The 16,485-nt window shown below is 46.9% G+C and overlaps 1 protein-coding gene across 2 annotated transcripts in view; it reads right to left on the bottom strand.

Annotated features, from left to right (window-relative positions):
* Positions 1–16,485, bottom strand: part of ADCY9 (adenylate cyclase 9) — a 99,301-nt gene that overhangs the window by 30,163 nt on the left and 52,653 nt on the right. For both annotated transcript variants that reach the window (XM_061152732.1, XM_061152731.1), the window contains exon 3: positions 6,563–6,753. In XM_061152732.1, coding sequence (XP_061008715.1) covers positions 6,563–6,753 — 191 coding nt within the window. The remainder of the gene's footprint in view (positions 1–6,562; positions 6,754–16,485) is intronic.

Below are 16,485 nucleotides of genomic sequence, written 5' to 3' on the forward strand. Positions count from 1 at the left end.
AAAACCTCCGAGTCATGGAGTGCAGAACCCCGGAAACCTCCTCAGGTTTCTGAGCCCTAAACGACCACTGAGTTTAATAACCGAGGCTGATAAGCAAGAAGAGTGTCATTGTGCTGTGATAAAGTTCCACCAGAAAGTCAAAGTAAGAAAATAGTTGGTATTTGGGGAAATCCCCTACATGTGCAATACTCTACTACCTGATGATGCCAATTAAATGAGCTGGACTAACCTTCCCATTTCAATTCATGTGTAGTGTAGTATATAACAATAATAACTATATTTATAACAAAACAATACAAACATAATATTTTATATGTGTATACTTAATGTTTTACTTTGAAACACTTTTAGACTTAAACAGAGTGGGAAAGATAATTCAGGGAGTCACATACGAAAACCCCAGCTTCACTGAAAGTTAGTATCTTACATGAACCTTGGTCCAGTTATCAAAACTAAGAGCTTAACACTGGCACCGTACTATTAACCACACTGCAGATTTGGAAAAAAAAAAAAAATACTGATTTGTCAAGATTCATTCCACTGTTTGCAACAGATTTGCTTTCACTGCATATATTTTACTTTATTTATTTATTCATCTTGGCCATGGCACGTGGCATGTGGGATCTTTGTTCCCCGACCACAGATCGAACCTGTGGCCCCAGCTGTGGAGTTCTAACCACTGGGCCACCAGGGAAGTCCCTGATGCAGTTTTCATTCAGATGTTCTTTTCCTGTTCCAGGATCCCATGCACACTTAATCTCCTCCAGTCTGGGACACTTGAGTCCTGGTCCTTGAACTTGGATTTATCTAATGTTTTCTCAGAAGCTGATGGAAGTTCAGGGTTTGAGGGAAGAATCCCACAGAGGGGATGCCCTCTTCTCTGCACAACATGCGGTGGTGGGGGTACACAACACAGCTGGTTTCATTCACTGTGATGCTAACCATTATTGAAGGTGGGCTCTGCCAGGTTTTCCATTGCCAAGTTTCTCTCCTTCCCTTTATTTGTTCACATATTGGCTGAGCTGCACAGCTTGGGCGATCTCAGTTCCCGGGGACTGAACCTGGGCCAGGGCAGTGAAAGTGCAGAGCCATCACCACTAGGTCACCAGGGAACTCCCTCAATATCCTTCCCTTTAAAATGAATAACTACCTGAGGGGAGATGCTTGGAGGCTATGCAAATGTCCTGTTTGTCCTTAAACTTTTATCCACCTCTGTTAGAACTCACCAATGGATCGTGCCTGAAGCAATTATTACTGTGATGCTCTAAAGCTGATTTTCTTTCTCTCATTCTTTTTATAATCTATTAGCTGGAGTTCTTCTACAAGGAAGAGCTATCAATTTATACTTGATGTGCTTCCTCCTAATTGAAGGAAACATGCACACGACTAAAACTATAGACGCAACTTGAAAAGTCCTTTTTAAAAAAAAACAAACAAACTTACTTTGCATTCACATTTCAGAGCCAGCATTCAGATTACTATTTACTTATTTGCACAGCAGCTTCATGGAGGTACAATTTACATTGTATCTACCCAACTCACCATCTAAAGTATATAGTCTTCAGTATAGTCACAGAATTGTGCAACCATCACCACCAATTAACTCAGACAACTATTTACAATAAATACTTAATGTCTAAACTGACGTAGGTTTGATCCCTGGGTCAGGAAGATCCGCTGGAGGAGGAAATGGCACCCACTCCAGTATTCTTGCCTGGAAAATCCCATATATCTATGGGATTTATGAGGAGCCTGGCGGGCTATAGCCCATGGGGTTGCAGAGTCAGAAATGACTGAGCACTCATGCACAAACTACACACACAGACAGAGAAAGAGAAAAGTCTATTACTTTTTCCATCTATTGATACAATGAAATAAAAGACCCTCACTTCCTCAAACTGGATTGAGCCTATTCATAATGATTTCACATATAAATAACAAGGAGATAAAAGAGGAGATTATTTTCTTAGAGTTATTTAAAAAGCCACAGCAACTGAAACAGCAGGGTGGTCCCAGGTGTGCGTGTGCAAGCTAAGTCGCTTCAGTCATGTCCGACTGTGCAACCCTATGGACTATAGCCTGCCAGGCTCCTCTGACCATGGGATTCTCCAGGCAAGAATACTCAACTGGGTTGCCATGCTCTCCTCCAGGGAATCTTCCTGACCCAGGGATTGAACCCGCATCTCTTGCCTCTCCTGCATAGGCAGGCAGATTCTTTACCACAAGTCATATAAGTATAATATAACCCATATGAGCTGGAACAGGTCCTCTATGAATCACCCCTACATGGGCAAATCCACACCACTAGCCTCATTACCAACTGCAAACAGGGAGAAAGGCCCCGTGAGCACATGCCCTGGGTTCTGAATAAGGGACTGAGGCAAATGCACAAAGACCAGCCGAGCAGCTGCCTCCTGGGGAGGCCTTTCAGAGGCGACGTAAGATGCTCTCACAGCTCATGGGGCTCAGTGGGTGAGTGCCAGTGCTCTAGGGGACCCCTTTCCCACAATATGTGATGCCAGGACCTTCCTGAGCAGCATCACTCACAGCCAGTCACTCAAGAAGCCAAGGCCTGGGTGTGAAGGGTTCCCTCTGACCTAAAACCTCAGGGCCAAAGCCCTTGACCTCTGACACCACTATTGTTTCTTAGCAGGTCATCACCGTACTCAGACTATCTTATGAAATATCAGGTGGCAATTCTCCAGCTGTGAACTGGGTACAAGCAACAGAAGCAGAAAACAAGAGCTTTGCAGGCATTCACCTTGGCTCTGTTCAGTTCTGCCCAGGCTACCAGTGCAGCCCTCAGTCTAGCTCTGCAGAGTTACAGGTCTCTGTGCATCATTAAAAAGTTAAAAAAAGCCAAAAGGAAGCTGTACTTATCTACTTCATGCCAGGCACCATGCTAGGCACTCAGGAGAAACTGAAGTTATGTAACACACGGGCCCTGCATGCAAAGAGCTCACAGAAAGGTGCATAAGAAATGAAAGCACATATTTCAGGTTGCGTGTGTTATAACCAAGCGGTACAGACTGACTGAGCTAGACTTCAGAGACAGGGAGGCAGCATTACGAGCTGGAGGAATCACGGGAAACTAAGGGGCAGGGCAACAGGAAGAGGGGAGTCTGTGGGGACAACGAAGCAAGCGCGTCACAGGCGAGAGGCGTGACAGGACCAGACGCTTGGATTCACTCCCCAAGAGTTTATGGAACCCCTTTCCTCTAAGTCCTTGGTTCTTTTTTGAAACTGCAGCTGAGTCACTCTAACATCGAGTTCCCCTGCTGAGTTTATGATCAATCTATCAAAAACCTCATTCCCTTTCCTGTGCCCTCTGACCTCAACGCTGGGCTAACTGAACACGCCTCGGCCAGCGTCAGGAGACTAAGATGGTATCGCCGACAGCATCATTAGCGTGTTGAATTGTTGCTGTTGGCATCACCGTCAGGTTGCTTTTTCCAGGGTTAGATGAGCCACAGACCCCCAGCCATGGGTCACCACGGACCCCAGGCCAGAGAATCATGAACCAGAGCCATCCTGACTCCTGAAACCACAGTTAAGAAATGCCGCAACACGATGACTAACTCCAGCTTCACTAGTCTTCCCCCTTTAACTCAAAGACCAAGCGGGAGTGGGTCTGAGGCTCGTCTCCCACTGTATTGCTTGGCACCTACAGATAAACCCTGACTCTGCTGCAGACTCAGGAGTCCTTGGGCTTGGTTATAGAACTCCTTCCACTAGTCAAGCAGGCCCCCAAAAGGTGCAGCTTGAAAGAAGATATCTTTGGTGAAGAGGCCAGAGAACTCTGCATACCACTTCGCTCTCTGGAGACCTACCCATGCATGTTACCATGCTAAAGCGCTGAGAAGGCCTAGAGCAAAGAGACATTTTCAGTGTCCCTTAACCCACACTGACTTGACTGCAGAACATTTTTTCCATACTTGACACCTATGCCATCCTGAGAAACTACTGCTCAAGGGAACCTACTTGGGGAAACCCTCTCTATGACAGGCTCCCTCAGCTGGGCAGGGGCCAGGGGGATATAGAGAGATAGAAATGCCCACGAGAGCCAACTCTTGATGGCCAGGGTGGCAGCAGCATCCAAGGGAAAGAAGACTGTGGACAGAGAGAGTCTGCAGATCCTGGGAAAGGACGGGGAGGAACTTGTCTGTGACCCAGCAAATTAGAAAGGCTCACGGTAGTGTGGATGACACAGGCGACAGGCCAGGGGCCCACGTGAGGCGCTGCCCGCTCACAGGAGGAATCCTCCCAGAGACCCGGTGCCAGTGAGTGCTCGTGCACTTGTGCACTGTTCAGAGACTCCTACCGGAGGGGAGGCCTTGCCCGTCAGATTGTAATCTACGTACTCTTTACAGCAGACCTCAGTGTTCTGCCTTTCGAGTCCAGGATGACAGTTCACAGCGACTCACTCAGGTCCCTGGAGCGTATGACTCTCAGTCGCATGCCCTGGCCCAGCCGACGCCCAGGAACCAGGGCCCAGAGCAGGGCTATGAGAAGGGACCCTGAGTGGCAAATCCTGGCATGGAGACCAGGCCTCCTGTCTCCTCTTGCTCCTTCCACTCCGTGAATCTAGGAACGCTACCTTCAGGGTGTCCTCGTCTCAGGATGGGGATGTCCTGTTATCCTCCCAAAATTAATTTGAGAGTATACTTCATATGCTCTCATCGTCCCCTCCGGGAAGGGGCACAGAGATCCTTCAGGAGTCACAAGATTATCTGGAAAACTTACACATGGCAATAGAGAATGCTAAATTGCTTTTGCCTAACCAGACCCAAAATACGTAAGTATATAAGTAGATTTATAGCTAGAATAAGAAATGTTGTCGGGAGGACAGAACACCTTCGTAAGGCAACTGAGTGCAGAACTGCTGTTGCTGACGCTGCAGGCATGTGGCGCGGTGAGGTCCACGAGGGCCCCGCCCTCACAAACACACGCACGCACGCACATCATCCCAAGTGGCACACAAATGCAATGAAGAGCTTACTTCTGGCTTGAGCTGTTTCTCTACTTGACTACAGTCCAGTTGGAAGCCTGAGGAAACACTCTCCTCCGGTAAGAAGGCCAGACTTGGAAGCCACACCTTTGTTGCCTCCCTGCTCTTCCTGGCCTGGCCTGTGCTCGGTGCTGGCACCGAGGGGGGTTCCTCTCTCTGACTCCTGTGAGACAGCAGCCCAGGCAAAGGAGCTGGCTCCAAGTGTGCAGGCACTGCAGGGCTCTCTGCCACACCCACCGTGGCACACCCGCCAGAGAGCGTGCGGGAGGAGGGGGCTAACACCCTCTCCTCAGCAGGGGTGACTGCACCTCTCCCCTCCTGCGAGGGGCCACGGGGCTAGGCCTGCAGACCGGGGTTGCCACCCTGGGAGGAGGGGGTGCTCCTGGCTTCCAGCAGGGGGAGGCCAGGGAGGCTGCTTAGCATCACACAGTACACAGGACGCCCCCATCACAACGAGTTCTCCACCCAGAGTGTCGATGGAGTCGAGGCTGAAGCTGACACCAGTGGTGTCGAGACTGAGGAACCCTGCCCCGAGGAAACAAAGCACGTGATGAAAATGCTGCGTGTGTGGTCCACAAACCTGAACACGGGACCCACACACGGCACCTGGAGGAGAGGCACCACGGAGTCCAGCACAGTGAAATAAGCCGAAGGCTGCAGCCAAGTGTCACACTATGACACACCAAGACCGCTAGCCTTCAAAAGTTTTAACGGACAAGGACACGTGGGAACGTGCTGGGTCACAGCCACATCGGCAGGCCATCATCCTGACCACATGTCACAGTGTTATTCGAGAGCACAAAACAGTGAAGTGAAAAGGTTTTAACTGTCTCTTAAAAAAAAAAAGAAACGGCAAATATGTAAACTGTAAAAATAAACAAAAGGTATCAGAGCAGTGGGGGAACTACATCAACCTTGAGGAACGACTCACATTAGAGTGCTTTTGCAGGCTCGGGGCCCATTGTGTTAACTCCTTGGTGGTTTGTTAGGACAGGAATGGGTGCAGCCATGCAACCACCAGGCGATCTCTGTCCCACTGATGAACTTCTAGAATGTTCTTGGCGAGCCTGAGCTCTTCCAGTGAGGTATACAGCACAGGCTTTATCCACACCAACAAAACTTAAAATAATTATATAAAACACTGGATTTCAGGAGACGTATGAGTACTTGAGAAAGTGGTCTCTGAAATAAGATATGAACTAGGTCTCAAAGCAAGACGCTGAGAGAATCATCTTGACTGTCATCACGTTTCGTGAGCTTTCAGAAATCCCCCCAAGACATCATAGTTCATAGAGAAAGAAAATAGTAACTCAAGTTAGAAGCAAGTCTATGTGTAAAAAGAAAATGGTGGTGCATAAAATATCATAAAAGCAAAGATATTAAAAATGCAAAATGCTGCTAACCTTATACTAAATTTTAAAATGTTAAAAAAAAAAAAAAAATGAAAGGGCATTCCAAGTCTCTGCCACAGACCTGAAGGCTGCTTATTATTTCACATGTTCTACTGCAGAATTAATATCATGTTTTAGAAGTAGGAAAAAAAAAAAAACTAACCTTAAGGTTATCAAAGGTTTTGACAGTCTGCGCCAAGTCACTGACACTCCCTGGCGACGCTGTCCCCTGTCCCCTAGGGCCTGAGGACACCCGCGAGCCGTCAAGGACCTCAAAGCCAGAAAGCAAGGCCTCTGAACAGCTGCAGTGAGACTCCTTCGCTCTCTGACCCGCTATCAGGTATGTCTTCAAACCTATGGATAAAAATTACAGTCAGCACAGGTGACACCAGCAGTGGTCAAAGCACAGCTCCGTCCTGTTCTCTGCGCAGGGCACTCTCCTGCAAAGTTGAGAGTAAAGCAAAAATGAGAAAAGGTCATATTTTCACTACTGCGCCCGTGAGCTTCCCAGAGACGCACAGCCTCACGGAGAACACCCGCCTCTAGGACACACCATGTCTTCCAGCTGTGTCCTCTGAGTGGCGGCAGCTCATGTCACATTCTGGGGCTGAAATGGGGGTTAAAAGTCCCTCTTTGGAAGGGTCTCATGGCCTCTTTCTGCCAGCGGCAGAGTCCACTGATGGCGGACCCTCTACAATTCTGGGGTTTGTTTCTATCTGTAGAGACCGGTTGTTGATCTTCATATTGGCCACTCTAGACATGAGGGTCATTACAGACTGTGTTACCTACATCAGGGACTGCCAACCACCCTGAAGAGGGAGACCAGGATGTGCACCATCAGGGAACTCAGCCCTCCCTCGATTCACATTCATCAAGTTTCTATGGGATCCAGACATTCATGGCAAGAACATCAGCATATGTCAAGCTGCCATCTATGTGAATTTTATTCTCTCACCAAATCCCCATTTAAAACAAATGAAAAAAGCTGGTTAAGTGGACACTTAGCCTACAACTTTACAATGCTCACTAAAGGCTGCAGTAGCAGTATACACTCCCCCGGGAAGCCACTGTGACGGGTGGTGGGCCCTGCTCTGGGTGTGCAGGACTATCTGCTGGGAAGGTAACAAGGAACAGCTTTTCCAGATGGAACCCAAGGGCTTTCTGAAAAAGAAGCAAGCCTGACTGAAAGAAATTCATTGTTAGTCTTTACTGGAATTTGACCCAGACTGTGAATTTATGAAAGGGAGTGACAATGTGATTTATTCAATAAATATTTATTTTAGGCCTGGTGTATGCTGTACACAGAGAATAAAATCAGAACAAAGCAGGGTTTCCATCTTAAAGAGTTTAAGCTGCAGCAGAAGGCAGTAAAGAAAAGCCATCATGGAAAGACTCAAGAGGTGGCCAGTGTCTACACTTCTGAATCCACAGTTTCTTGCAATCAATTCATATTTAATAAATACTCTAAAATTAATCAAATGACCCTGGGGCTAATTCCTCAATAATCCTTAATCATTTTATAGTTAAACCATCTCGTCACTTCATCTTTCTTTCTCTCCCGCCCTCCTTGTAAAATACTGTATGGTGTACTTTTTTTTTTCATGTATGTTTTTAAGTCAACTATTCTGAGAATCTATCAAGGACACCGAGGACACCTAAAGACACCCAGGAGTGCAGCCAACTCAGAGGTGGGAATCTAAAGATTGAGATAAATAATTTTAGATACTGACTGACTCCAAGGAGAGTGTCAAATGCTCACTCTTAACCTGAGGTCCTGAACTTCCATAGATTTTTTCCAAAAAAAATATACATCCCAAATATGTATAGGATTAGTCTCAGTCCTGACTGCGCATAAACTAAAGAGGGACGTTAACTAGAATATCTCTGCCTGGGGATGCAGGGCCCGGCGCCAGCTCCACAGCACGAGCTCTGATGCCTGCCGTGGAGGGGACACCCCTGAGGCTTGTTGCTGCTTTCGCTCTGAATTGTGGCTACTGAGCTGCCACTCACCGAGCAAACATGTATCATGAGCCTCTGTTTACAATGCACTGTGATCATGCTGGGGGGACAAATGTGAACACGGTGGCCACGGCCCTCCCCATACAGGCGGCTCCTGCAAGGGGACCTCAGCAGCGTGTCCAGGCCCAGAAGGCACGGGACGGGGTGCACCTTGCAAAGACTCAGTGGTTCAGGGAGGCCTGCTGGGTGATGTCTCCTCCATGCTGAGGAAGACGATAAAGAGAGGCCAGTCCTGTGAGAGCTGCCAGGACCAGGGGCTGGGGCAGCCGTGGTCAGGCTGTGGGTGTCGACAGAAAAACTGGGGAAGTGGCCTCCAGAAAGGGAATGTTTGGCGGGCAGAGTCGGGGATGGAGGTGAGTGTCGCGTGGCTGGAACAGAGGACATGTGGGGGAGAGGGGTGGTCACACAGGGGCTGGAGTCCATGCCCTGCACTGGGCGGGCCAACTCCAGGAACCTTCACACTGGGGCCATGGGGAGGAGGTGGAAGAAGCAGGCAGGAGGCTGAGGAAAAACCGGGGAGCCCTGGGAACACTGGCCACAAGCGGGTGCAGAGGGAGTCAGGGGACAAGGAAGGTGGGAGACCAAGGGGCAGAAACCTGCTCCCCAAAGTGTGGGGCAGCGGGAAGGCTTCGTGGCAGGCAGGTGTGATGGGTGAGGGCGCGTGGCTTCCGAGGGCGGGGGAGCCTAGGGCTTCAGGCTCCATCCCTTCGATACATGTAACAGGGTGAGACTCTTCATGGCTCTGCGTCCCACTGAGAACAGGACTCACCCCACCGGGCTGACTCGAGGATTAAATGATTAGCACACGTGCGGCCTTCACAGCAGTGCCTGGCACATGGCAAAAAGCCAGTAACATTAGCTACTATTATCAACCAGTGTGTTTGGCCTGCTTATCGCTGGGACTCTTTTTTTTACGCTCCTTCTATGCACAAAAGCATTTGGAGGACTGTTAAATCAATAACTGCTCCGAATTTGCTCCTAACTTGAATTTTCCTCTGGGGAGCCCCTAGTGACCAACCTGTACTAGTTACACAGCAGTGCTAGTATTCCAAAGGACAGACACACGGATGTGCGACCAAATCGGTGACCAAGTTAAGCAACGTTCAATTTATGCTTCAATATGAAAAGTTTAAGTTTAAAGTGTAGCCTTCTGCTGAAACCGGAGTGGCAAGTGTGACACAGCCAGGCCGGATGTGAACTATCCCAGGGAAGGTACTTGGGCCGGGTGACTGGGCTGCAACCCCTTTAAAGTCTCCAGTCAAGAGAGGTCATAAGACATAAGGATTTAATGAGTAACCACGCAGAGAGAACCAGGGGTCCAAGTTCGTTAGGACGGCTCTCTTTGAGCAGAAGGGCAAAATAAGGCAGCTGAATTATTTATTTTCTTATGTACAGTGTAAACAGGAGAACAATTAATAAGATTTCTTATATTCTTTCCTGGTAATTGACTTTGAACCTCGCCAGTGTGGATGCCTTCCATTGGCTTAATTTCATAGCAGCTAGAGAAGGTACCCGGAACTTCCAACGGGCAGAAGTGCCACCTGTGGCTACATGTGCTCAAGAGGCTGACGTGGTCCACAATCTTAACTACAGCATCAATTCTTTGAGGAGAAAACCTAAGCCTTGCACACAACTCGTGTCTAGTTTTCGTGAGCTGAGTGTAATTTGAGTGAGTGCCAAAGTTCATTTTGGAAAAGAAAGATGATTCTGGCCTCTTTATTTCAGTCTTTTTCTGCAGGACTTTTGCTCTGGAGGGCGATATCCCAACCCGAGAACCAAGGACATGAGTGTCAACCCGAAACCCGAAAGAAAAGAGGAGACTAATCAGGAAGGAAAGAATGCCTGGAGGCACGACCTTGGGAGTTAGAGGCGTGACACAGCAGATGCCTGGGAGCTTAAAACAATAAATGTAAGGGGAGGCCATCGGTTTGGGCTAATTCAGAACCAAACAGTCTAAAAACTCACTTCACTTTGTAACAAATTTTCCTCCTAACTAGGTCTGTGATGACCAAGTAGCATGAGGATTATTTACACTAAAATGCAGTCAGTTAACACAGAAAATAAAGACTCAAAGTGTTCAACCTTAATCTACCAAATAACCAGGGCCTACAAAATTATAGATATTTCATAACTATCTATTGCTTCTGCTTAAGAAGAGCAAAAGTTTTGGTGGGGAAAAAAAAGTATTTTCCATCTTATTAACATCACAACATTGTGGATGGGCCCTCTCTACTCCTACATGAAACAATTAATTAATTGCAAGGAGGTGATTCATCCTGATTGTCCCAACACTTGACAGTAAATCACAAGTTCTCAAGATAGCAAATGGCTGTGGGTGAAACTTACGCTCTTCTAAAAAAGTGAAGTGATGGGCACTGTGCCTGTGTGGCTTGATCTTGACTACACCTTTAGCCCAACCCACAAACTCTTACAAGAACATACATGTGCACACACTTGCCCCACACCTGCTCCTGCGGCTGGCGCCCCCAGTGCGAGCCTCCGTTTTCTCGCAGGAATGGGTACATATCACAGCCAAAGGTGAGTGACCGGGCAGTCACCTGGTGACCACGTTCCTCTGAGCTGTCTTCTGAACTTTCCTACTTGGCAAGAGGACGTGCTACCCTGTTCAATGCTGGAAACCAACACAGGGAGAGGCCAGTGTAACCACCTTCAAAGACCCACTCCCTCCACCTCTAAGAAGCTCCTGAATTAGGGTTTAATACCACAGGTCTTCAAAAGCTACAAAATGAGTTCTTTGAAAGACAGCATTTGGCTGTTTATGGAAACAGTCTGCCAGGTACTAACCATCTCTTTCATTCATTGGCTCATTCTCACATTCACTTACCCAGCAAACAAAATATTTATTGAGTAACCTAATGAGGGCAGGGACCTGGGCTGAGTGTTGAAAGAAATGGATAATGGCTTCATCTGCAACAGTACAGATGAAAACCGTGACCTAAGATGGAAATACAAGTCACCTAATGATGACCCACCTTACGTGAGTCTTATGTGAGGACTTATGTGAGGATTAAAGGAGTCAGTGCTTCCCCTCAGGGCAGCTCCAGGAACACTCCAGAGGAACTCAGAGTAGACCGAGGAAGGGCATGTAGTAATGCTCACAAAGAGTTAAATGGGAGGATGGGAGGCTGGCGGTGAGGGTGAGGACAGTGACTACCGACAAGAAGAGAGAATCACGTGAAGTCAAATCTGTGCTGGCAGGTGGTTCACCAGTGACAAAAGGCATATTTAGAGTGAGTTTTAGAAAACAAAAGGAAAGTGAAGGTCTATAGTAACTATGGAATACTACATATGACAGAATTAAACAATCAGAAGAGACTACAAAACAAGACAGTTAGAAGGAAAGGAGTCAGGAACTAAGATGAACTGACAACTAATGAACTGTTATTCACCGAATTGTGACCCTGAGTGACCATCAGACATAGGCGAGCATGTCGGGTCACGTCTGTGGCAGTTACGGGAGACACAGACTGTACTCTTCCCCCTGGAGACCTGCGAAATACTAGCTAATTTTAAGATTTTAACTTAATAGTTAAACTAATAGTTTAAAAATTAATGTTAAGAGTTTCAGATTTGCACACAGGACACAGACAATGGAAGATACGTTCTAAAAAATAGATAAATAGGAGATTTAATTTAAGATCTGGGAATAAGTGGCAGTTAAATAACTGAAAAGCAAAACCCTAAAAGGGGAATATATTGAAATGGAAATAAAGCTATAGGACACTAAGTGAAAGGAGCCAGACACAAAAGGCCACGTCTGACATAATCCCACTGATGGGAAGTGTCTGGAACAGGCAAATCCACAGAAAGCAGCCTCGTGGTGGCCAGAGGTTTGGGGGTTGAGGGATGGGGAGCGACTTAGTGGGCCAGGGTTCCTTTTGGGGGAAATGATGAAAATATTCTAAAGTCAGATGGTGGTGACGGTTGCACAACTGAGAACACTCTAAAAACCACTGACCTGTATACTTTGGAAGTGTGAACTATACAGTATGTTAATTATACCTCAATAAGGCTGCTTCTTTTTTAAACAACAAAAACTACACAAACATTAAGATGCAACAGTCCTGAGATTTGAAGGAGAAATGAAAAAAAAAAAAAAAAAAAAGCCAGTAAGAAATACACTGCCCTCGGGAATTCAAGGTAAAGGAGTGGGCAGTAGCAGGCGAGAGAAAAATATTACAAAGACAGGCTTGGGAGCAGATAGCACAGTAGAGCTAGGACGGAAAAGCACATAAATAAGAAATAAGGCTAAACAGCCTTGAAGAACTAAAAATTCAACATGGCAAAAGCTCAGAAGTCTGGGAGAGATTAAACAAAACACAGCAGAAGTTTGACCTTCACGAGATATCTCCAAGAATCAGCAAATTTGCAACACTCACTGCTACAGGCCAGTCCAGAAGAGCTGGGCTGACACCCAGGTTGTCTTCCTAGATCACCAATGCAACGCCCCCCAGACAACTGCTCACTGCGCTGCAAGCGAGCCTGCCTGAGCAGCGGGGCCACGGCCTCGCCACACCGTGGCAGACGGCGGGGCGCTGCCAGACCCCCAGCACTGCCGCTCCCCTCTCACCCACCAGGACCCTCATCTGCAGAGGCAGGGGAGCCACCACGAGACACTTCCCGGGAGCACCTACAGCTGGGACGGAAGGCAACACTGACAGCTTCACCCTGCCTCACCTGGAGACTTCACCTTATGCAAAAACAAAACCCCACACTTCTTCCCACTCCTGACTAGCCTTTCCTAGGAGCGACGGCACGGGGCCGTCACCACCTGTTCCTTCGTGGGAATGTTTATGCAGGCTTTGGCAGGCTCCCAGATCACACTTCCAGCACAGTCACACGCCTGCTGCGAGTGTCCTCACTTTCCAAGTCAACCAGTTTTCAGGTCACATCAAAGTTTTCTCTCTCTCGATGAGTGTTTTGCATACCAGCTGGATTGCCGCCAGAAACAGTTTCCCAGATGGCATTTTCTTGCCAGAGGCAGACTTGCGCAAGCCCAGAACTGGGAAACCCCAATCTCTATTTCCTGATCAGGAAGCAATATCGTCTTGGACATCTCCGGCTTCTCTAATTTCACTTCAGCACTAGAGGTGGTCTTCCTTTCTTAGATCTTTCTCAGCTGTGTTTGTGTGGTCTATTCTTGACAACCTGAAAAGTGTTGCCGGGCAACAGAAGAGAGGTCAGGAGTGCACCCTCCACGGGGTGGGGGGGTCACCGGCTGGGGGTTCCTTCTCCCATGCTAGCCTCCCACTGTAATTCCTGCCTCGGGAAAATCACAGCTACGCTGTAGACTCTCCCAGAGGCAAACTGAAACTGAAACCAAGGCAGGAAGTAGTGAGCGCCCACCTGTGAGAAGAGGTCAAGGGGCAATGCAGGGGGCACGTGGACACGCAGAGATGAGACTTACATAAAATTGTGGCCTGGAGCTGCAGGAAACAGCTTCTCATGCCCAAGAAGGGTGGATGAATCTTGACAAGTCCCCTCGTCTAAGGGCAGAGAGTGGGGCTTTACTAAAGGAGAGGCAGACCCAGGCAGAAGGCCAGGGGCTCAGACTTCCCAGGGAGCGGAGGCAGACACTCTAGCAAGCGGGTCCCTATGCTGCAGAGGTGCTGGCCCAAAACCCCACAGCTGAGTGCCTGGACAAGAGTAGGCATGAAGAGCAGCTGGCGTCACGGGAAAGAAAAATGTGTTATTCCCAACAACACCAGAAGATGGGCTTTCCAGGTGGCTCGGTGGTCAGGAATCCACCTGACAATGCAGGAGACATGGGTTCAATCTCTGGGTTGGGAAGATCCTCCAGAGAAGGAAATGGTAACCCACTCCAGTTTCCCACCTGGGAAATCCCATGAACAGAGAGAGCCTGGTGGGCTATAGTCTGTGGGGTCACAATGAGTCGAACACGACTAACAGCTAAACCACTATGTTAAAAACACTGAATTACAGCTTGAGGAGCTAATGTAAACTGTGGTGACAACAGTTGACAATACCATATTACATAACTGAAATCTACTAAGTGACTAGAACTTAAATGTTCTCTCACACACAAACATAAAAGATAAATACATGAGATGATGAACGTGTTAATTAACTAGATGGGGAAATCCTTTCACAACATGTTCATATATCAAACCACAATTTATACTTTAAATATCTTATAATTTTATTTGTCAGTTACACCTCAATAAAGCTGAAAAAAATTTAAGGAATGAAAAACCCACAGAAAAGTACCAAAATATTCACAGGACAACAGAACTATGGAAAACACTCTCCATATTTTTCTTATTTACTTATGTTTTAAATAAGCATGAGGTTTTGAGTTTATGAGAAAATTTCTCAGACATAGAAACATGTAAGGAAAAGTAGGCTGAAGACTTGGAGTCCCTCCAGTCCAAGGAGCAAGGGTCGTCTGCAGCATCCAGGTTCCCTGCAGGCCTTCCCCACCCAACCCCTCCCCCGAAGAGCAGAGACCCGTCCTGAACTCACAATCAGGGGCTCCTCCGCACATATTTCTTTAGGTTTTCACTAAGTACATACATCATGCTAACAATACTCAGCGTTAATATATTTTTTTGCCTTCACCTAAATGATATTATTTTACAAGCATTCTAGAAGTTTTTTTTGTTGTTTTTTTTTGGGTGCAGCAATATGTTTGAGAGTCATCCATACTGATACATGTGATCCACATTCATTTATTTTCAAAACTATGAAATGTCCCACTGGATAAATACATCATTATTCAATAAAGAAAACCTCCAAGTATTACATTAATTAACACCAATGATAAATCCTGTGTTCTGTTTAAAATAAGAGAGAAATATGATAAATCAATAAAGACATACTGAACGCAAAAATGACACTGATTCAAAGAATGCGTCATAAATACACATTTAAGAAAGAAATGAAACTAGTTAAAAGAAAAAAAATCAGAAGAGGAGCTCAAGGATGGAAGAAAAGTTGCCCCCCAAAAGTCAAAGAAATCCAGCTCAGCTAAGATGGCAGGCCAGGCACCACAAAACCATACAGAAGTAGAAAAAAACAAACAAGAGAAATAAGAGGAACACAGAGCTCCTCAGACGGTGAGGTACGGAGGCTGAGAGGCGACAACTCCATTCCCCTGGTTCAGAGACCCCGTGGGACTGCTACAGAGTTAGGTCACGTGCCTTCCACTCTTCAGCCCCACACAGCTGGGCTGGGAGGAACAGGAGAAGGTTCTGGAAAACTGAAGAGGCTTTCAGGGGGTTGATGAGGTTAATACAGGAAGAGCACTACTGGGGTGTGTAAAGCAGGTAGCCTGGCAGTCCAAGGGAACTGTCTCTGATGAAGGAAATGTCCTACAGCCATCGGTTCAGCGGTCACAAGCCACCAAGCACTCAAAATGTGGCTGCACGAGTGAAAAATTTAATTTCTAATGTTCTCTCGTTATAAATTATAGATAGCTACATGTGGCTCACTGCCACCACACTGAACAGTGAAGATCTAGATCCTTCCTTGTTAGAGAACCAGAATGAACGGGCAACAGAAAACTCCTTATCTTTATTAACTAGAGAAGAGGTATAAGAAAAAAAAAAAAAGGCTGGAGAAAAGAGGAGAACTAAATGTGAAACCAGTATGAACTTTTTTATAGATAACATTTAGTAGCAAAGACAACGGGCAAATTACCCTCCACACTGAGAGCAGCAATGGCAAACTGGAAAAGCAGGGTAGAAACAGACACTATATAGAAACAGAAGATGAAAGCAAACAAAATGGTAGACAATCTTTAAGAATAAGGAAACAGGAGAGCTTGGAAATTTACTTCATGATTCCTAAAAGCAGTTTGTAAAATGAACACTGAGCTCGGTGATCTTTCACACTCATTAAAAGCAACACATGTAGTAAAACACGCCCTTGAACAAATGACCATCCAGCGGGGGGTGGCTTCTCTGACTGCACCGGCCTGAATGTTGAATTAGGCACTCGGCCATGTTGCTAATGGGTTTGTCGCAAGCGGCCAAGGCCAGGCCAGAGGAGGCGTCTCATGAGCCGTGTTGCTGACCGGCCCTTGCA

This window comes from Dama dama, chromosome 10 (genome assembly GCF_033118175.1).
Source record: "Dama dama isolate Ldn47 chromosome 10, ASM3311817v1, whole genome shotgun sequence".
Lineage (NCBI taxonomy): Eukaryota > Metazoa > Chordata > Mammalia > Artiodactyla > Cervidae > Dama > Dama dama.